This window comes from Fringilla coelebs (assembly GCF_963513975.1).
Source record: "Fringilla coelebs genome assembly, chromosome: 8".
Lineage (NCBI taxonomy): Eukaryota > Metazoa > Chordata > Aves > Passeriformes > Fringillidae > Fringilla > Fringilla coelebs.
Window position 1 is genome coordinate 27,163,298 of NC_140066.1, and position 22,965 is coordinate 27,186,262.

General features: G+C 44.1%; 1 protein-coding gene across 2 annotated transcripts in view; it reads left to right on the forward strand.

Moving 5' to 3' along the window:
- Window positions 1-22,965, forward strand: part of MXI1 (MAX interactor 1, dimerization protein) — a 55,852-nt gene that overhangs the window by 25,309 nt on the left and 7,578 nt on the right. For both annotated transcript variants that reach the window (XM_084210775.1, XM_084210776.1), the window contains exon 3: window positions 1,845-1,874. In XM_084210775.1, the coding sequence (XP_084066901.1) occupies window positions 1,845-1,874 (30 nt within the window). The remainder of the gene's footprint in view (window positions 1-1,844; window positions 1,875-22,965) is intronic.

Here is a 22,965-nt window from a genome sequence, read left to right on the forward strand (position 1 = left end):
TAAGGAGAACCTGCTGTTTTAATTTTGTTCACAGCAGTGGGCCAAACTTTGTTCTTTCAGTGCTGGCCTTGGTAATTGGCTCGATATAATACAGGAATTCAAGCCATTGCATATCTTTGGCCTTATAACTGCTAATGTCATAGCCAAGAAGAGTGCACAGTCTCCTGCAGGAACATACAGTAAAAGAGAACAACAAGCATGTTTCAAACTATGTATGGGCAGTGGTTCTAAAGGGCCTCAGCTCAGTCCTGATGGGCTCATTTGGGTCCAAGTTGCCTGGACAAATGAATTTTGCTGATTTAGACTCAGGGAGGTTGGGGAGAGGCCGGGGGGCGGGGGGGTGGGTGCATCTGATTTGGGACATTTTCTGGACTAAGTATTATGTTCATGTTTCTGATTCCTGGGAACCAGAATGAAGGCATCCACTACTTTAGGAAGGGAATTTGGGAGTTTTCTCAACATGAAGAATTTGACTATAATGTACTTTGCCTTTAGGGTATCCCATGTCCTGCTGTGCAGGGTGGCTTGCACAGGTATATGTTAACATTTTGTTTTTCCTCTGCTCTCAGCCATGGTCAGCTAAGGCTCATTTACCTTTTTTTTTTGCAGACATCTACAGTTTAGTAAACATTTTCAATGCAGTTCTAACACCTGTTAGGCACTCCTCCTTCCTTTTTTTGGAGAAGCATTTAATTATGACTGGGTTTCCCTTGGAGCACATCCTCCATTCAGTTCCCTAATTGTAGAATTCTCTGTGGGATTCTCCAGATGGGGGATAGAGGATAATCTTCTCAGAGCTCCAGAAGAAATGTGATGCCAAATTAGAGAAAATAGATCCTTTTTATTAAGCCCTTGGGTTCTTTTTACTCTTATTTTAAGGTGACCTTCTGTTAAAGAGAAATGTTGGACAAATGCTATCCTTTTAAATAATACTCAACAACCTTACCTGGGTTAGATTAGAAATCCTGAATGGATTTAAACTTTTTTTGCCACTCATTCTATCATCACAGAGGCAAAGAGAATGAACTTGCCTGTGTCCCTTTTGTTTCTAGTTGGTTTCATTTTCAAGCTGCAAAGCTCTAAATTAAGGAATACTGGCAGCGTGCTTGGCCTGGTGGGCAGGTATAAAGACAAAGCCCCCTCCTTTGTCGAGTGTCACAGTGTCACTTTATGGGTCACTTCACTGCATGCTGGTGTTGTGGCAGTGCTGTTCCCATTCCCAAGGGGTTTCCAGGCATCCTAAATGTGCTACGCAGTGCCAAAGATGTTTGCAAACATAGCACTGCTGCCTGCCCCATTTTGTGCCCAAATGCTGGCCGTGTCTGCTTCTGCTAAACTGGCTAGATCTGCTAGATGGCTGAAGGGTTCCAGGGGCTGTCCCTACAGGGCCAGTTCTGCTGGAAAAAAGGTTCCCTTGTATTTGATGCACAAGTTCATTCCCCATGAGCTCCTGCATTAGAAGATGATACTGATGTTTTTATAGTATGAATGAAGAAATTAAAGCACAAAGAAACAACTTCAGTCCTCTCCTGAGCTGGTGGCAGTGCCAGGAGTCTGGAAGTGACAGGCTCTGGTCCCTTGTTCTAATCATTGCCTGTCTTTGGGATTTTGTGTGCATTTAAGTCTCTAGGGAACATTTTCTTTAGCAGTAGCGGTACCAGCATTTCCACTGGAGGGAAGGAACATTCTGTCAGCAAGGAGGATGAGGTTATAGATTTTAATGTATGTAGTTGGTTGGCTTTGCAGTATGATGTGCCAGTGGGGATGTGTACAGCTTGCAGCAGTTGAACTTCAGTGCTCAGAGGTCAAAGGTGGCTAATCCAATTTTTTTTTTTATTTTCCAGGTCTACGCACAACGAACTAGAAAAGAACCGGTAAGTAGCTAATGAGCTGAATTCTAAAAAATGTAGGCCTGGTGAGTGTAATGTGCTTTGACCTTACTCATGCAGGTGCTGTTTGATCAGCTTAGACAGCTGTGAATGACCACACTGCATCATGTAGTTTTAAAAGTTGGGGGGAAGACACAAAAAGATCTGAAAAAGAAGCTTTGTTTTTGGTTGTTTTTTCTCTCTCTCTGAAAAGGCAAGAAGTGACCCAGTTTTGTGACTAATCTGTATGCAGAGTAAATACTGTTCTTCTTCTGACACAGTGAAATCTGATTGGGGCACTTTCCATACATGAGGTTGCTACGGGATCAGGTTTCTTGGGCGCTGGGTACTATGTGTTACCATGAACCAAAGGGCAGAGCCCTGTGCTCTGCACCCTCTCCCCCCACCCTGCACCGGGCTGTGATAGTCTCTGTAGCACAGAAGAAAATGCCATTGTCCAGAGGCTTGGAGCTCTGGCTACCTGTGCTCCTGCAGAGACTCTCCTAACCTGTTCTAGGGTTGTGCCTGTTTATCCTTGAATCTGATGTTTTAGCAAGCCCTGCAGTTTTGTTACTTGGCTGGCTCTTCTTTATGACTCAACCCTTTTGTAACAGGAGTTAAAGTAAGATAAATACCATTGAGACAAGGAGAGCTAGTTCACACACAGATCAGATTATCGCCTTCCATTCAGGATGCTATAGTTTAGGTTGTGTCAGGGTTTCTATTATAAAGTTATCTTGGCTCTTCTGTGGGATTTTAGGGGGGCTGAGGGTGAGTGTCTGTGGTTTTTTGTGGCTGCTGTAACAAAGGCGATGCTTTGGCCAGCTGCTCCTATGAAGAAACCCCCAGGGTGGGAAGGAAAGCTGAGTCTAAATAGGTTGATTGCCTCCTCTTCTCTCTTAGCAGTCAGCATTTAACAAGGAATGGGAGGACTTCGAGGATGGCCAAAGACACATAGAGGCTTTGAGCCAAGTGTGTATTTTCATTCAGACAAGATCTTCCCCTGTGGCTTCAAGGGAATTGGAGCTGAGTACCTCATGAATTGTGTTGCCCTCAGTTTCCCCCATATCTGACTCCCCCTAGCAGCAGCAATGCTGGGAAGCAGCTTGGCCTTTGCATGGTGTGGGTGTTTTCTGCCAGCCTGTGCTTCTCCCTCCTGGTATTTTTGAGTATCTACAGAATTGCCATGGTCTTACTTCTCTGTGTGGATGCAGGGAAGGTTTTTTATTTGGGTTGTGTTGCTCCCTGTTCAGCTTTTCCAGTCCCAGGTTGAGCTGTGTTGTGGAGTGTTGGCTCGTGGGTTTTCCAGTGCTCTCTCTGGTTCTATTTACCAGTGAGGGAAAGAAAATGCAGTCCTTGGGTCTGACCCAGAACTGAAGGTGCTTTTTTCTCCATGACAACAGTAAACCGTCACTAATCTTCAATGTGCTTATTTGCATATCTAATTGTTACTGCGAATGCTGCTTTTACTTAGTACAGCTTTAGAGCAGAGCTGTCTCCATCTTTCCCTGGACCAGCCTGGTCCTATCACATTGGCCAAGTTTGCATGGCTATGTGATCGTCTTCTCCTAGCCTGAGGGCAGGCCGCAAAACTTCAAATTCTGTGTGGGTGAGACCTTAGCAGCCAGTGTTACATACTTACTGTGCAGCTAAGGACTCCTATCGACTGATGGGGTTGGGATGTGCTAGGTACCAGTTGTCTTTGTGAGTTGAGGAAGTTTCTGCCTTGATTCCCTGTCTTTAACTGAGGACAATTATATTATCTGAGGTGGGGATACCATAAGGATTAACTATTGACTAGCATGTCAAGAAGTGTTACTCGTGAGAGGAGTGTTATTACTTGAGCTTCCCCTTATGCCTTCTTTTCCTGAATATTGACAAGGTGTTTGCTTGCTGCAGAATTTGTCCTTCCATTTTCAGTTGGTGTAATATCTCTCTCTTCCTCTCCTTTTGTCTGTTATTCTCCTTAGTCCCCACCTGCTCCAGGCTGAAGATTCCTAACCATCAGCCTTCTCAGCAAGGTCTTTCCTCCAGGGCTTCCCATTCCGGGGCACTGTATTCCAGGTCTGTCTCAGACATGGTTTTACAAGCCTTTGGTTTTCATCCTTCTGGGAAGGGCACACGTTTGATCGCATTGGGTGCTCTGTACAGGCAAACTCCTGTATCTGGGAACTTTGGTCAGGAGTCTGATGTTCCTGGTTTGGGATTGTCTGTTCCTTGATGGAGATGCTGTGGCTTGATCAGCTAGTCACATCTGCAAACCCAGCTAGATGCTGTGGTGCCTTTGCTGTGTTTGCAGTGTTCATTACCAGTGATTTGGGCAGCAAGTTGCATACTGGAAGCATTTATTTTCAAACTCCACAGCAGTGTTTTCTGAGTGAGGGGGATTGCTTCCTGTGTTCCCCAGCTCCATGTTTTATTTGATGTGTTGTTAAGTTTGTCAGTGTCTCCAGACTTAACTGTTGCAAATATAAAAGCCCTGATACTAATGGCTTTGTGGTTGACAGGTGCTCATTTTCCCTATTATTTGAGATTATTCCTTCTGAATCTCACTGTTATCTCTATTATTGACACACACTATAATTTTCAAAATTGTCCACTATTAGGTCTCTGACTCTGGTTTTTTTCCCTTCTTGTCTGTGAACAGCAGTCTTCTTATGTTCAGTTAAATTTTGGTTTAACCCATTCAACAATTACACAGAGTTTGTTTCAAGCAGTAGCAAGAGAATATTAGTAAAAGAGAATGCTCTTCTCCTTTTTGAATATGTGATTTAACTTGGACTCAGTATTGCAGAGCTGATGATGTTTTAATATGTACCCCTTTCATGTAGAAAACTCCCTAAAAATGTATTTAAAATATTAAAGCAATTTTTAAGGTCTACTGCTTGAAAATATTTTACTCCAGAACACACTACTGGTTCTGCTAAGAAGCTGTTTGATTTGGTACCAAGCATTTGCTGTAATATTTAAATGACTCCTCTTCTGGCTTTGATTTGGGTTTTTTTATTTGAAAAGATTGCAGTGACATTTATATAAGGGACTTCGTTTGTTGTAAAAGATTAAAGTTAATTTATACTTATTATCTGTCATTAATCCTCACACTGAAAAATTTTATTTAATGCGTATGTGTTTCAGTTTATCTCTGCTTAAGATGAGTCATAGCTTGCATTTAAATAAGAAACCAACATTCTTCTCATCTGCTGCAATATGTAACTAAAATGATATTTTTTAGTCCTTTAACATTCCTACCAAAAAACTTGATGTGTAAGCAACACTCTTCATTGTTTTCTGAAAGAAAACAAGATAAAGCGTGCGACTGAAAGATGAAGTTTGCAAGTGTGATATTTTCTCAAAAAGGATAACAACTGAAATCCACGTTAAAGGTAAATGCTCAGTGTTATACAGATAGTGATGTTAGCCGTTGTCTGTGAACATTTTAGACACATAGCAGTTTTAGGAGGATGTGGTCAGTGTGGTATTAGGGGAAGACACGCAGCTCTGAGGTGACATCCTGCTGCTCTGTGAAGTGGCAGCTCTGGTAGACCAAGACAGCGGTGATGTCAGAAAAGTTACATCTCCTGACAGAGCAAGAAAGAGTTTTGTAATGATGTTGATCAGATTTAAAAAATAAAAAAATGAAAAAAAAAAAACCCCAGCATTTTTCCGTAGATCATGCTCTGTTCTATTAGGTTTTGATGATGATTGCTTTTAATGCAGCAGAAGGAAGGAAAACAAAGCTGAGTAATTGGGTAAAGAATGAGTTATGAGAGCGTATTTTTCTTATGATAGCAATAATTCAGTTCAAACAAAAGATAGATCAAGGAGGTAAATAGGCCTCAGGATCACTGAAAATAGAATTTTATGAAGATCTTGCAGAATTTGTGGCTTTGCAAAAGTACATAATTTAGAAAGAAAAAGGAAAAAGTCTAAAAAACTTCTAAACCACTTGCTAAAAGTTTGTTTCATGTAAAAGCACAGAGTGAAGCAGTGTAACATCCTTTCTGATATCTTTTGACATGATCAGAAGCAAAGAAGACAAACACATAGCAAGGATCAAGTACTGTGGTTTTTAGCCTGACTCTTACCAGAATTCCCCATCTTGTGGCTCCTCACCCATTCTTTCTTTGACGTGAGAGACTGTTTATTGCAGAGTGGTTTTCCAAGGCGGTTTCTCACCCAGAGCTGACTGTTGTGCTCAGTTGCCTATCTGAGGTAGTGGATAAGATAAAAAAAATCCCCTACTGAAAGTTGAGGAGAGAACAATGACCTGGGTCAGCTTGCACTGAAACATGGGGGCCTTCTGAGGCTCTGCAGCATTTGCACCGTTTGGTTCCGTTTCTTTAGAATAAGGGCTTTGAGTGTGTCTTAGGAAAAGCTTTTAAGGTAGAGCTTTTTAATAGTGCAGACAAGCTGTCTAGGCTGGGAAAGATAGAAGGAAGGGAAATGAAAGTATGGTGAATCCTTGCTACTCTGAATAGACAAGGATGATTGTGCTTTTGTAGTGCTATATATACTTGCCAAGGCAATCTGATCAGTGTTTGTCTTGAACCAACTAATCAATGTGGTGTTGAGTTCAGTGCTATTTATCAGGAGAGCTGGAGCAAGAAACTAATCCAGTAAATTTCATTTGTTCTCTGGAGTGGGCTTTGTTTTCATGCTAACTTCATGTAGCAAACGTTGACAGTACATATTGTTTTCCTCATTAATAAAATTTGGAACCTGTGATATTCCTTGCAGCAGTCAAACCGTATCCAACACAGCTGAGCATGCATCTTTCTTTGACACATCCAAAGGTCAGAGCATGCACTGATCCAGCTTGCTCCTTGTGGGAACTGTAGCTAAACTCTCCTGTCTCCAAGGCCAGTGTGGAACAAGAGCTGGAGGTAGTTAGCTGTCTTCAGCTCTGTTGTTTGGATGACAGATGCCTCTGTTTTCAGCTGGGACTAACAATTTTCAACAGAGCTGCAGCATGTTTCTCTGTTTTAGGAGATCTGGATAACTTATTACAGTGCTGTTGCTGTTTTTGCTTAACCTGGAGAGGGTGAAGCTGGTGGGTTTTGGAGTAAGGCTGTCAGAGAGCTGTTCTTTCTGGGTATGTTCAGGCCAGCATTATTTAGTGTCAGTCTGCCTTTTGTTATTTCTTTGCATTGCTCTGAGAACTCGCCAGTCACTGGTGTAACGCTGGGGAAGGCTGACCACCACACTTGCTCATGCAAAGTGCCTTCTTGGGCAGAAGCACCACTTTGATTCAGTTACAGCTGAAAGTCTGCAAAGGCTTTGTTTCACATTGGCTGGGTTGCTGAACATTCTGAACTCTGAGTACAGCTGCTGCAAAGGGACAGTTAGTCTCCATGCCAAGATTTGAAGGAAACAAGATTATCCACATTTCATTTCAAGTCCTTTAGTACTGCTCATATAGGAATTTCTAGTTTCAATATGATTTATTTTTTTATTCAGAGTGATGCAGTGAAGAATGTATGCATGCCTGTCATCCTTTCTGCTCCCAGATCTCTGCACCTCCCTTAGGAATCCAGTAGCTGTTGAAGAAAGAAAAGGAAAAAAACAATACTACTATTTTGGATAAACTGTCACAAAGAAAAATGTTTTTGTTTCAACAATGTAGCACAATAAAATCACTGTTATAAGCCATTTTTCAGAAACAGATATTTATCACAAAGCCCTTCTTAACTAAGATGTGTTTGGGGCACTTTCTGATGTGTTTTTCTCCCATGGTGTAGAAAGAACTGTCAGCACAATCTGCTTGGCCTTGTCATGATGGTCTGATGCTGAGAATCCTTTCATTGTCCTGCCTCCCAGAAGGGAGACCTGAGTGGAAACCCCCATCTTTGAAAGAAACATTCTCTGCAGTCAGGTCTCTGCACCAAATCAGAGGTCACCAGTCTGATTTGGAGTACATCATTGCCAGCTGTGGTTCCTGAATCTCTTCCCAAACTTGCATCTTCAGATTTCTACTTGGGTGCATTGCCGTAGTTTTGTTTCAGGTTGAACCCTCTCCAGTTCTGTTTATTTATGGCTGTCCTCAAAAAATTATAAAGACTGGGCAAATGCCCTCTCTAATCAGTGAGCTTGGACTTCTGGTCTCAAGTAGGAAGTCAAGCATTCAGCTTTCCTGGCTCCATTTTCAGTCATGTCATGGCTCTGTACTTGCCATCTCTCTCCTAAATGGATCTCTGGAGACTTTGCAGGCTTGCTATTTTTTTTTTCCAGGGTGCTCTTTGAGGTGCTGAGAGCCAGCAGTTCTGATGCAACAACTTTTGTTGTTCAAGTGACTAACATTGCTCATGGGCCTGAAAGCATTGCTAGCTAAAAGCCAGTTGGGAATTTCTGCTGTAGGAAAGATGAAGTAATAGGAACATAATTTTGAGACAGATCACCTGTTAATGACAAATTTCAGGACCATGTACCCTTGGGGCAGAAGTTGGAGTTGTATATGTTGATCTACATCTGGTACATGTAATAATGTAGCCCATGCAGACTTGTAATAACCAAAGAAAGTGGGGTAGGAAATGACGGAAACATACTTTTGTTCTCTTTTCTGTATGCGGCCCATTTTTACCAAAGTATGACAGCTTGGATAACCTCTAACCTTATATTGCGAGGGAACATGGGAAAAATGGGATCCCCCAGGTGTCTCCTGGTGTGACCTGTACCAGATGGGAAGCAGAAACATGCACAGAGCTGGTGCCTGGAAGAAGAAAAGGAGCAGGGACAAGGTTGCATTGACCGGTCCTTTGCTTCATTGATCCACATCTCTGGCTGGTTGCTTGCCTTTTCTCTTCTTCACACAAATTTCCCCTCTCCCACCTTCCTTCAAAACTTCATGCTCACCGCCTGTGTCCCTCTCAGTGTCCTTCTGTCCCCTCAGTGTTGGCCAGGGCCAGAAGGTGCTGTTTGACACCTTCTCCCATAAGGCAAGAGAAGAGGGACACAAAGTGTAGGCACATTTGCTGCTTTGGGAGGCAGCAGTATGGTCTAACTCCTAGTTTTGGGTGCTGTGATGGTAAATGCAAGCGTGTGACAGTTGTTCACAACCTTATCTGGGAAAGGAGAGAAGGGCTTCATCTTACAATTGCTGTGGTTCTTGCCTGGCTGCAAATGGTGCTGGTCATCCTGAATAGTTTACATAACTGTGGGCAAACAGACCTCAGAGGTTTCCTCCCAAACAGTGCATGAGAAAACCATAAAACAATTAAATAAGCCATGTGAAACCAAGGGTCAGGAATTCTACTCACATGAAACAAGTGGATAACATGGGCAGGGCTATGTCAGGGGCATGGCAGAATATAGCAGTAGATAGTGTAGTCTACCAGCGTTCCTTCTGTCCTTGGGAGTTCGAATTTGTGTGGAAATACAGATCATCTCTGCCTAGTGCTCTTTGTGGTTGTTCCTTGCTGTGCCTGTGCAAAATTGGAGTATCCTGTTTTTCAGAGGTGAATAAGAATTCGGTCTGTTAGATGCAGGCTGAATCTCAGATAAAGATTTTGGATTTATCTGAGTCTGAAGGAATGCAGAGGAATCCCTGCATGAGTCAGGTTTTCAGCCCAGTGTTCCATTAAGAAGGCCTAGGGCTGTCTTTTGAAGCTATACATTATGAGTACACTGCTGCCTGAGCATCACTTCCCATTAGCCATGTAATAAGATTTTCTGTCCCTCTTGCCTGTTAATTATTTACCTTTGAGAGTACATTCATAAGGCAACATGACTTATTTAGGGGAAAAATGAAAAGCTCTTGCAAAGCATGGATGCCTTTTCCCTTTTTTTTTTTTTTTTTTTTTTTTTTGCCTGGGAGTTCAGTGCTTATAAGGCTCAGGATGAAGAACAGATTGCTGTGAATGGTAGATTTTGCAAATGAGCATGTTCAGCTCACAAAAGGTGAGGCAGGAAAAGGGATGTAGCAGTTACAGAATGATCTTGTAACTGTCTGTACAAGGGTTTCTGCACAGGAGGGGCTAATGGAAAGGAGGATCAGTACAGAAAAGCTTATTCATGAAGCCACCAGTGGAAACAAGACATGAGTTTGAAATGCAGCGTTACTTTTATAGAAGCAGACTCTGTGCATAGTATCAACGGGTTCACACATGGTCCAGACTGATAGCAGTTCCTATGGTAAGGGTGTGGTTTTTATCATGGTAGGTAGTAAACAGCTGCAAAAAATTTAGTCATGCTTGCAAAGTCAAGTGCAGGCTGCTATCTCTGAGTTGTCTGGTTGCTGAGACAGGGTGGAATATCTAAAAGCATCTGAATCATTTAGAAGCACAGCTCTTAATGGCTCTCGGGTGAATACTTGCTCCCTCACTTGGGCAGTTGTTGCTCCTCTCTGGTTGTCTCTACAGTGCTGTAGTTATGCCAAGTCATTTGGGGAGCAGTGCCAAGGGTTCCTTACTGTCCAGGACAGTAAATAATGCAAAAACAAAAGGAGGGCATTTGATAGACGCTGCTCTTCTCATGTTTGTAGTAAAAGGGCAAGGACCCTTCCACATGGGTGAAGGCTGGCAAAGCCATACAACCATCAGGAGGGATATGTGGGAAGGTAGTTGATGCCAGACCTGATTTTTACTGCTTATTTGTGTGTGGGAGGATCTCCCTGTGAGCATCCCAGGAAAGAAAAGGAACAGAACAGGAAGGTTCAGAGGTGAGATCAGCCCTGAGGAACCCACTGTGACTGTCACTAGCCTTGAAGAAGAGTCTGGTCAGCCAAGAGTGTTCCAGGACCCAACAGCAGGAAGCCACCAGCATTTCCTTGTGCTGCTGCAGTATACGTAATCTCCTCTTTCTCTCAGAGCTGGATTGTGCAGGAAGAATTGCTTTGGCTCTCCCAGGAAGTTCTGGGTGATGTGTCCTCCACATTTTCCTCACAGGAGAAACTTTACAGTACTACATAAAGGCACAACTTGCTGAAGAGTTGGGTAGTTAATTCCAATTCCACATGGTCAAAGCCTAGCCCTTAGATGGGAATTGTTTTGCTCCTTCTGGAAACTCAATGGAATCGTTCAAATGAGTCATTCTAAAAGGAGGAGCAGGGCAGCAGGTTTATTGTAGAATTCAGAGACTGTAGAAAACAGAGGTTGCTTTGTATCTCCCATGTCTTTTATTTCCACCTATTTGGCCTTGTTCCCTGGGGTGGGTTGAGTTGTGGGTTGCCCAGTCAGGTTTTGCCCAGCTGTGTGGGAATCTTCTATACAGCTTGGAAAATACCATTCGTTAGTTACAGCCCAGCAATGCCAGGAGGCCGAGTGTGGGGCGAGTGCGCGCCTTTGCCCAGATGCACGGTTACGTGCAAGCAGTCACAAAGAGCTTGCAGTTAAAAGCTACGTGCCCTTCTCTTTTTAACAGGGGAAGACAGCCCCAGCTGTGTATACAGCTTGGTGTTTCCCTTTGATCTGTGTTTGTTTCCAGTGTTTCTCATAGAGTGGATCCTGGCCTCAGAGCTGTCTGCCCTTTTCCAAGTTTGCAGCTGTGTAACTGCAAAGCTTACTGGGGTGCAGCCAGTTTCAGCAGTTTGGGTGGGGGGTTCCTTTTCCCTGCAATCCCTCCTCTTGTTTGTTTTGCTCCTGGTCTTTCCTTGCCAACCTGCACGGCAGGGAGCTGTCTCATTCTGCTAATGGAAACAGTGCCTTGCAGATGCCTCAAGAGCCTCCCTTTTACTTTGCCTGCTTGCTCCTACACACATGGCATCAATGCCCTTTGCCAGCTGCAACTGCCACTCTGGAGCAGAGCGTCTACTCTCAAAGAGTTTTCTGGGGACTCAGCATGCTGCCCCTGCAGCTGGCTCAGGCCCTGTAGGTAAAGGAGAGCAAGAAACTGTGTTCTTCAGATTTCTGTGGTTTCTGAAGTTTTCTGAAGCTGTCAGGGATGGAGCTCAGAGGGACCTACAGCGCTTATTTGGTGCCCTCATCCCAAGGCAGGATAAGCTCCATCTAAAGCTTTTCTGGCAGGTGCCAATCTAGTATGGCTTTAATTGGCAGCAGGATTGCATAGGGAAACAGTGCAGCCTATTGCCCTGATTAACTGTGGTTACTGCTAGAAAGTTTTGTTTAATGTCTGACTAAAGAAAATTATTTCAGCGTTGTTCAAGGGAAGAAAAAAAGCTGTCCAAAGCTGAGTGCCTCTGTGAGTGTGAAGGGTCCCAAATGCTGAATATAGCAGTCAACTTTCCTAGCAAGAGTCACTCTGTTAGACCCTCAAAGTATGCTGAGGAATTCTGTCTGAGATAGGCAAATGTGGGGAACAAAAAACATGGATCTTTTCTTTTTCCAGTGCATGCGTTTCCCACTTCACCTAACCCAAAGAGCAACTTTGATGCCAATAAAAGTGGGAAACTGATGGGAACACTTCATCTCCCATGGGTATTCTATGTAATATGACCCTCTTAGGAAATGTGCAGAGCCTGTTCTCTGTGGTGTGACCTCTTTTAAACTTTTCTTGGCTTGGAGAAGCAGCTTACAGGCTTGGTATTCACTGGAAAAAGCACATATGGGGATACATTTCAGTGAACGGATTGCAAAAGGAGAGGAGAAGCAAAATCTTGTATCTAGTGTCATATACTTCAGGAAAGCATGTGAAAGCTCTCTGGAGTCATGAGTGTCTCTTGGAGTTTCTTTGAGTTGTGTGTTGTGGTGATCTCTGCAGAGAGTACACGTGGTGGAGAAAGAGCAGAATGGGAAGGGGTTTGTACTGTGTGCTGGGCACACTGGAAGTGTTCAGCAGCTGTCAGAGTGGAAAGATGTGGTACACAAGCAGGGGACTCCCATAAGCCCTCCAGGCTGGCTCCCAGGTCTGTGCAGACAGCACTGGCTTGTGATTTCCCTCAGCCATCCAGGAAAAGCGAATTGCACAAGGTGCTCAAAGAATTTTTTTATTTTTTTCATTTCAAAGGAGCTTTTTTTTTTTTTTATTGTTCTGTTATTTAAAGTGAAAAACTTTAAACTTGCCAACTCTTGTAATCTTCCCTACAATTCTGGTGGTACCTGGGGCAACCCAGCACCCAGGGTTAAATGTTTCCTATCCCCCACACAGAACCAATGAGCCAATGTAACCTTTGTATTTAAGAAACATAAAGAAGAGGAAACATCCTATGTTGGTGTTTGTTTTTTAGAGTAATGTGATGTCTGAGCTACTGTGGTGTATATTTTTTAATGGGGCCTAAACCATAATGGGATTAACAGTAGGACATCAGAAACTAAAGAGTTTTAAGAAGTAAAAAGCTTTATGACTGTGATTGCAGTGTCAACAATACAGCCTTCATCTTGTCTTCCTGATTATGACTAAACTCCTTTGAAATTCCATCTTGAGAATTTTTTGGGACAAAGATAACAGAAGACCTCAGATAGATTTTTGTTGCATATATGGAGTAGTTAGTAATTACTGATCCATTTTGGGAAATGTGGCCCTGTTGTACTCTGAGCCTCATTAACTACCAGAGGAAGCTGGATGAATTGGTTTCCAGAGAATCCCAGACTCGTGGCTCTTCCCACACCTTTGTCATTGCTGAGCTACATGAGCACCTGAAAAGCAGGAGTAGCTGTAGCTGTGCTGTACTGTATGAAGGAATTAGGATTAGCTCCATTTTGTGGATGAGTGATGTGTACTTCAGTTCCTGAAGGATTTCCTTGGGGTCATGCAAGCTGTCTGTGGACAGGTCTGATTGTCACTTAAAGGTCCTGCCTGCTGCATAATCCTTTCCTGCTTGTGGAAATGTCATCTCCGGTTTGCTACTTTGCCCTTCCTCAAAGTGCCTGCGAGCCCTGCCAGCTCCTGGCTAGCACAGCACCAGGAAAGTCAAAAAGTTCCTCCTTCTGGTTTGCAGTTTTGCTCTCATGCTGAGGAAACCCACCACAGGTTCTCTCTAGGTGAATTGTTTTTGGAGAAAATGACTTTTTTTTTTGTTGCTTTTAGCTGTGATTTTAACAGTAGTGTTTTTTGGAACCAACAAGGAGTCATCCCAGAATGGGATGCAACATAGAAAATAAAATATCTTATTGGTGAAGCAGTAGTGAATCTTGCCTAAGTTCATGAGGCCCTGAGAGTGACATAAGCACTACAAAAGAGCAAGGAAGGAGGGTGACATTGTGATTATAAAGTGGTACTGCTGCAGGTATTTCTGTAAGGTCCTGTGGTTATTTTCTTAACACTGCTCTGATAGTAGAGCAAATGGAAACCAGTTTCCACCAAACCAGAGGAGTAGGTGTTCCAGCTCCTCTCTCTTTTTCTTTGTCTTTTTAAATAATTTTTCTTTCCAAAACAAGCTATGAACTTTCAGTTCTGGTTTGTTCCAAGTGGGGTCCTAACCCTTTTCCTGCTGGGAAAATACAGGGTCAGCAAGCATAAGGCAGCTAATCCTCCTACAAATGTTGGTTTACTCAACTACAGCTGTTCTTGGTTTGGAGAATCAAATTTGTATCCATTTGTGGCATTGAAGACCCAGGCATGGGTCATAATGGTCTTCTTCAGCTGATCAAAAGTTCACTAGGTAGAGCATCCTGTACTTAATATAATGATTTTTGAGCCCTATTGAAAGCACTAGAAGTTCTGTAGTTGAGCTGAAGCAAATGGAGCAATTTGCATGTCTTACAGATATATTTTTTTCTTGCTTCCAGCCCAAAGAAGTTGTTTCCAAGCAGCCAGCTCCATGCTTTTTCCTTGTTTGAGGTTTGAGCCATCTTGCATCTCTTGGCCTTCATACACTCCTACAGGAGAGAAAGAAGATATAAGGAAGGTGCCCAGTTAAAGTGAAAGAGCAAGGCAGGGGGTTTGTGTTGTTCTTTTCCCCTGAAGTTTATATTGTTTTAATTTTCTAGACTGTAAACTTGGCTCCTCTTTGGAAGAACTGTATTGAGAAAGTTTGTATTAGCATGTCACATCAGCTAAACAGAGGCAAGGTGTGTTTTCACACTCTCTAGTGCCTCCTTTCAAAAACTTTTTTTTCCTGGTACCTCTGTATGTGTGAGTTCAGGACATGGCTCACCTGCTGTCAGTGTGCTGGGAGCTATGCTCTGTTGGCTCCCCACCTGAGTAACAAGTATAGGTAACTTGAGTTAAAACCATTTGTCACTTAATGTTAGCCAACTCCTAGCCTCCTGAAATACTGTATTGCTGGTTTTCTGTGCAAAAATCCTTATATCCAGTAGGAAAAGGTCTGCTAGGATGTCTTAAGTTCTCCTTCCTACTGCTTTTTTTCCAAACATTCATCAAAGAATGACCTTGGCTGGTAATTCATTTTCCCTGGGAAGTTTGAGGTTAAATTTAAAATAATTTTACAAGGTGAAATTACATGCACTGCTTCCCTTGTTCCAGATGTATGCCCTCTGTATCTGAAAGATACAGTAGATATTTGATGACTCCTTAAATATTTCTGACAGTGTGAAGAGATATTAGATGAAGAGCACATGCTTTCTTTCTGGCATAAAAGATTTTGTGTAAACAAGTATGTCAAATGGTCACATTCTTAGAATATACTTTCATTAGGAATTTTCTTCAATGAGGTAAGCTTCAGAAAATAGATGCATGTGATGGAAAAATTCTTAGTGGCTATAACTTACCTGTGTAGTTTTAAAAATTTTGTTAATGACAAAAAGAACTTCTAGTACCAGATCAGAATTTATTCTTGATATTGACAAATGTCACACTCATGATTTTAAAAACAGGAAATACGTTTTCCCAAATAAAAAGTTAATAGCATCATTTACTCTTTCAGTGATGTACAAATGTCTGTCTTATGAAGCAAATGCTTGCTTTGTTCAGCTGGCTAATGAAAGTACAAGTTTGAAACCTGGCTGTATTTGGAAGGCACAAAGTCCAAGGTCTCTTTCAGTGGTATTGCAAAGAAACAGGGACTTTGAGGTACTGTGTGTGCTTCTACTGCTATGACACGCTGTGGTCCAGGGGGAGCTTTTCTGCTGTGGGCAGGAGATCAGTCTCTGGCTACTCTCCAGCTGCCTGCTGGGAAGCTGTCTGCTGCCTTGTGTTCTGCCAGGCACAAGTGGGGGCATGGGTCTTCAAGGGTCCCTGCAGGTCCTTGCTAATTCCTCTGTTTTCTGGTGTGCACCATCTTTGATTTCTTCTGGAGAGGCTGGAAGGACCTGGTGGCAGTAGGTCTGAGCTGGAGAACTTTCCCATTGCCTGGCAGTTTTAGAGGCCATTAAGGATTATGGAGTGAGAGCATCTCTGCTTCTTAGTGTTTGACTGCAGAAGCCTTGCAGGAACCCAAAATACCTCTTCATTTCAAAGGCATTGTGCTTAGCCAGGAAACCTCTGATGAAGAGAATAATCAAGAATAGCTGGAGAGTTTGGGAAATCTTGGCTGTCTTTGCCAGTGACCTAATTCTAGCAGTAAAGCTGAAAATCCGTAGATTGCAGCAAAGCAGGTTAGTGCCTCCTCTGCAAGGAGGCAGGTTTCTGATGAATGGCACAGCTGCTTTGCAGGCATGTTGGCAGTGTGCAGGAGGACTCTGCACTGACTTGGCTTTGAGCACACTGTGTATCCCTAGAAGGATAATTACAATGGTATTAGTGAGAACCAGGGCACAGGACACCGCTGGCTATTTAAAGAGCAGGTCTATTTTTAATCACTTTTTAACAAACATGGAGTTTTTATTAGACTGGGCTTTATAATTAACCAGCCTGGGTTGATGTTTACAGCTTTCTTTGCACGTTCCCTGATAGTCAAATGCAGGATTGTAACCATAATCTTCTGGCCAAGGCAGGAAATTGCAATACCAGCATGCTTGGCAGCACACTGAAAAGTTGGTGGCAAATGATCTTTACCTGCATGTGGCCATACCAGCAGCACCTGGGCTGTGTTTCCAGAAGGAGAACGTGATGTAGAGCATTTGTGGCCTGTGGTGGCTGTTGGGTTTAGCATGTTGTGAGCACAGCTCAGCCTAAAAGGGGTTTAGCTGGTAACATTGTCTTCTGTGCTACGCTAAAATACAATTAATTATATTCACCAGGGATTAATAATGTCCAAGATCGATAATAGGAGATCCTCAATATATAAATTCAGGGGGAAATCTGCTTCAGAGCATCTGTTGCTATTTGACATCTCTTAATAACTGTCCAAATTTTTTGCAAGGAATGACAAAGAGGAGCTGAGAGTTGGGAAGAGAAAATGACGGACGGGCGCTGAGGTCAGTGTGAGATCTGTATGAAAATGAAGGGGTGAGAGAAAATGCCAGGCATTGACTGATTCCATTCCTCTGCTGGGCAGATGGCCACCTATGCTGCTCTCATCACCTTCTCATTGTGAAGCCCAGGTTATTGCATTTGATCTTTTTCTACTGAGTTGGAGCAGCTGTGTCTCATCAGTGCCTCTGAAGATCAAAGGGGTTATGAAAGGATGAACAGTTGTGTTACCGAGCAACTGTGAGTTCATTCTGGAGGAGGAACCTTCCAAAATGGCATAATTTTTATTACTGTGAGCATCAGTATTCAAAAGTTTCTGACATTGCCTCTTCTAGTTTTGGAAGTCATGAGATTACAGGTAGTCTCTCTTTTTTAGAAATTGTTTTATTCATTTAAATGAAGTTCTGTCTTCTAGCCCTATAGGTCAAAGCAGGAAACCTCAAGATGTGCAACAAATAGGACCCAAAGGCCCAGAAGTTATGCTGTGAATAAAATTAGTCCCAGATATATCACTTCAGCTTCAGAATCATAGTGTTGCTTTAGTATAATTATTTGGGATCTGCTTGATTTACGAATTTGCCTTCAAAATCATAACATAATTAGGAGAGCCTTCTCAACAATATTCAGTTTTATACCCAGAAGGATCCCAGGATATGCAGAGATTTGTACAGCTGTGTGATGCAGAAGGAGGTGGAGGAGCATGTCTTTCTCCAGACTGCAGTAGTAGGCTAGAAAGGTCCATATTGGAATGGACCAGTGGTGGCAAGACATCACTTGGCACAAAGTTTGTTGGTCTTGCAGCTTCTGTTTGCCAAGAACCTGAAACTCTTCCAAAGTTGACATCAGTGATGAGTGTTCCCATCTAGAAGAGTTGAGGGTAGAAGTAATTTCTGTGTAAGGTTGCCCTATACTCTCACTGCCGTGCAAGGCCACACAGGGCTCAGGGACAGTCAGGGTTTTGTAGCATGGACGCTTTCAAAGTGTACAGTGGAGATGTGGGCAGTACATTTTCAGGTAAAACCCTTGCTTTATGTTCACCTTAAGGCTTGCAGCTTCTGTTGCAGACGGGGAGGGTTTTTGTGCCCCAAAATGGGCCATTTTTTCTGAGTATTTCAGTTGCTTGGTAAGATGCTCCCTTTCCCAGGGTACCTGGTTTTGGTTTTGTCTCTGAGGTGGCCTTTGGACAAAGCTCTGCAGTTGTGGGCTACATCAGTATATTGCTGTTTGTATTTTGTTTCCACTTATGGCCTTGAATCACAACTCTGCTTTCTTATGCACTATGTCACCCCTTATCTGCCTGGTGCATGGCTTGTGACCAGGCAGAGGTACATTCATTTGTGTGACTTCGAAAAACTGCATTGCCTTGGGGTTGGAGTTTTTTTTATTATTTCTATTATTGTTTTATCATTGTTAGGTCATAGATCTCATCATTTGCAGTTTGTTTTTCCTTTGGCCTTGATTTGAGAACACAGATGGGTATATGTTCATCTCTAACTTTTGCAAACAGACCTGACATGGTTAAGATAAGGTTGAAAATGTTGCTCGTAGAACTTTTTTATTCCTTTAAATTCCTATTTATAGTATGTTGTCAGGTCTTTTTATTGTCAGTCTTAAATTTTCATTTCTTTGTTTATTTTAAATGGTAGATCTTTACATCTAAAAATTTTAAAATATGGAGTTATTTTTTTCAGTTAATTTTTATGGCAGATGTTATTAGCTTTTGGAATACAAATACTTGTACGTGCCAGGGAGCCATCGGTAGAAATTGACTGGAAAAGGGTCAGATGAGTAAGTATCCTCTTCCAACTGGGAGCAAACGCATGAAAAGAATCATGAGAGACCCGATTTAAAATCCAAAAGCTAGGCTTGTTGCGAGCCATTTCGCAGCTCAGGTGGAGAATATTAACTTTCAGCTGTGCTTTTGTGAGTCAGATTTCCTTGTGAAGCATGTGTCCGTGGTGCCCCGTGCGATCAGGCTGAGCGGGGCTGTGCGCTCGTTGCGGGCTGGCCGGGCGCCACCGCAGCGTTGCTGCCTGGCCGGAGGGCTCGCAGCAGTTGCATAACGCGCTGCAGCACCGACAGACAGCGGGGCTCAGCCCGCTCCGCCTCCTCCAGCCCGCAGCCAGGTGCTTGGAAAAACCTCTGGAGACAAGCGCTCGGGAAAGCAGGGAGCGGATACCTCGCCGAGAGGGCTGGGCTGGGGGTCAGGGACAAGAGTAAGGAAAAAACATCAAGTCGTACGATGGCTGTTGGAGATAAGCAGCCTCTGACCTGTGAACTGCTTTTAGAAGGAAAGCGTATTTTCCCTGCCCTGTGGTTTATGCATGTGTTTCTCATTACTTTTATCTCAAAATCATTCCCGTACATTGAATTATTGATGTGGGGTCACATGTGTTTCTCCAGGAATTGCTTTCTTCAACCAGTGATCCCTGCTGAATTTTTTAGACAATCTGTTAGGCTCTGAAATCCAAACAAAGTTGGTGGTTTCTAATTTCAGGGTTAAATTAGATTCGACTTTGAAAAGGCTTTGAGGGAAGAGGAGACGTATGATAATGTCCTTCTCCATGTTAGGATCCTCCTTCTTCTGATTCTTTTGGTGCTTCTTTTGGTTTGCTTCTATTTTTTTAACATCTCACAAAGATCAAGTGTCTGATTTAGCCTCAGTGGAACTTGAGCATATTCCTAATGTTGAGCACATGCTTAAATCCACTGTTGAATTCAAGCCCTATAGACCTGGAGGCATAAGTACAAAAATATCTGGGAAATGCTTTTCTTTTCCCTCAGATGCTCCCTTCTTTCAACATACAAAATTAAGAATTCAGCATTTTGAACTGCTGCTGGAGGCGAGTTGGTCATTTCCTGCTGGGAGGGAGGCTTGATCTTTTAAAGATGGGAAGAGAGTTTGTGTGTGTGTGTCTGTGTGTGTGTGTGTTTTGCAGATGTTCAGGACTTGATTCAGCAAAGTCTCTCAGCAGTGTCTGACGGGGGGATAGTGCTGAGTCTGGTAAACCTGCTGCTCCGGAGCTGAGTGTGCGCACGTTTGCCTGACTCCTCAGCAGAGAAAGTTTCTTTTCTCAGTTTCCATCGCTTCTGCTCATGGTGGAAGTTGGCGAGGACCCTGTGCAAATCCCAAACCACTTCTGGCAAAGAAGCTGCTGCCTCTCTGGCAGTGTTAACATGCAGGGATTGCTCGTGTCTGCTGCGTTTCTGCAGCGTTGACCAGAGGAGGATGGAGCTGGCGGGGGGGGCACCCCTTGTCAGGGGCTGCGCAGCGACTTGGCTGAGCCCACCAAGGCTCAGGAAGGGAAACTGCCAGTGGCCTTACAGCCCTGGGCTGGCCCTTGTAGGGACCCTGCTGGGCATTGGTAGGGGGTTAGGTTTCCAGCCCCAATGTAGCCACTTTGTGACCAGCAGACACAGGGCTTGGAGCTGCCAGCACAGGTCCCTCAGCTCTCTGGGGACTTCCCAGCAGGGAGGAAGCTGGTGGCTTTGTGCCCAGCTTGCTATGGTGCAGAATGTTGTGCTAGGTTGATTCCTACCCAAACTTCTCAAAAATGTATTCAGAGGTGTGGGGGAAGGAAACATAGACTTTTTTTTGCACCCACACCTTTTTCTGCAGTGCAGTTTTGATTCAGGCGAAAGAGAGCCCAGTTCCTGCAGTGGGATTTGCATGTGTGTTGTACACTGAGACAGCTGAAGCTGTGAGCAAAAGGCACGCATAAATAAAGGCTTCCTCCCTGTGCTTTATATAATCAGAGTGGGTGATGTCATTGGGAGCTGGAGAGGAGAGCAGGCTGTGAAATTACAGCCCTCTGCAGCCAGACAGAGCCAAGTGCAAGGGGGGGCTGCACAGAGCAAGAGCCAGGCTCCCCTCTGATACAGGCTCAAGACAGAGGACCTTGAAGGGGAGCTGGGGGTAGAAGTAGATAATCCTAATACAGTCAGATAATCCAAATACAGTTAGAAGCTCTTGCACAGCCACAGAGGGAGAGCAGGGAGAACAGCAGGTGCCCAGTGAGCAGCACTGGGGCTGCAATTTCAAGGGCCAGCACTCCTTTCCTCCATATGCAGGCTTCTACAGCTTATGGATGTGCTGGAAGGGCTGTGGGGCTGCTGGGCTTTTTCATCCTTCTGCTTTGGTCTCCTGGCCCATTTTAGCTCCTGGCAGAGAAGAGAGGGCATCCTTGCCCTGCTTGCCCTCCACATCCCCGAGGAACTTGGTTCTAGTCTCTTCCTGGCCCCACACAGGGGGAGGAAGCATAAGCAACAGAGGGGCCCTGTCCTAGCCAGAGTGGCCAGGTGAAACAAGATAAAGGGTGATCCTCAGCTCTTTGGGACAGGGTTTGTGTTTGGCTCTGGGTTTCTGAAACCTCTCAGGTGTTTTACTCCTTTTTGGCCATCCTGATGCCCCCCCAACATGGGAATCTCAAACAGGAGTTTTCCCTCTCATCAAGCTGAGCAGAAAGAGGGGACTAGGCTCATCCCTTGGGAAAGTGGAGAGCCCCTTTCTTTCAAATCCTTCACAGATTTCTCTTTCAACACACATCAGGCATCTACAATGTGCTCAGTATGCTGCTGCAAGAGCCTGATTTTTTTCCCACTTTGGCAGGAGGAAGGGCTGCAGCTTTTCCCATCTCCCCTGCAGCTAGCATGCAAAAGCTTCGGCCTCTGCTGAAACTGGAATTCTCCTTCTGTCATCCTCTGTCTTCCTCAGGATCAAGAGAGCGAGAGGCAGCAGCCCTTTGCACCAAGCCTGCCTTGTTTCTCTGTTATATAACAATATGGGCTTTTAGACTTGTTTTTCTAGATATTGGCAGATGCGTCAAATATTGGCATAATCCAGTGGTTTACATGGAAAGCCGTCTGGCTCTGTCTGGAGGCTGCACAATGCTGGTATTTTCATTGAAAACAAGAGCCCGCAGCATTGTCAAAGCCACGTTGCAACAGAGTCCAGGTAAACAAGGGGAAAAGACACTCACATCATGGCCTGACCTGGGGAATTACAGCTGCCCAGGGGCAGCTCCAGGACTTGATAAGAAAGATTAATGGCTTTGCAATTGCTTTCTCTCTGAAATGGTCTTTTAGCTAAGTCTTCTGTGATGGTTTTCAAAGGATCACGAAGTCATTTCAGTGGAAAAGACTTTCAAGACCATAGAGTTCAACCTTTGACCGATCACCATTTTGTCAGCTAGACCGCAGCCCTCTGTGCAACATCTAGTTCAGTGAGCAGTGACTCCATCTGCTCCCAGGGCTCTGGCGTTTTATTTCTGATGCACCCACCAGTCTGTCAGGCCTGCAGCGTGTGCTCTGCAGTTTAAGAACCTATCATGGTCCACTGGGGCTGTTGGAAGTTGAGGTCAGGGACTGTGATTGGGTTAAATTTTAGAAATAAAAAAGTAAGAAAGGTATTGAATGCTGCAGAGGAGTAACAGCTGGGGAGGTTGTTTAGTTGGGTCTCTCTGAAGGAAAGCACCGTGCTCACGTGCCGGGACAGTTTGCAGGCTTGGTTGCTCCTTCCCATCCCAATGTGGCTCAGCTTGGAGTGCGAAATAGGGGGAAAATGCAGCAGTAGCACAGAAGTAACAGCTCTGGTCAGACCTCTTTGAAACCTGCCTTAGCTCAGCCAACACCACCTGCCCCTGCAGTGTGCTTCCAGCCCGAGCCGTGCTGTGTGCCGTTGGGAGCTTATCAGCTCATACCACACTCGTGTCCCAGGCAGGTGGCCCCTCCTGATGCCTGGTGTGCTGACACAGGCCATCACCCCTGCTGCAGGCCACAGCCTTTGGCCAGCAGCCAGCCCAACCAGGTGCAGGAGTAGCTTCTCTGAAAATGGTCCGCATGAACCTGGGACAAGAAGAAACCTTCTTCACTCCACTGTAGTCCTGGGGCACAATGGGAAGGTTTTCAAGTGTCTGGGATTTTATTACATGGCTGGACCTTTGCCTGTAGCTTTCAG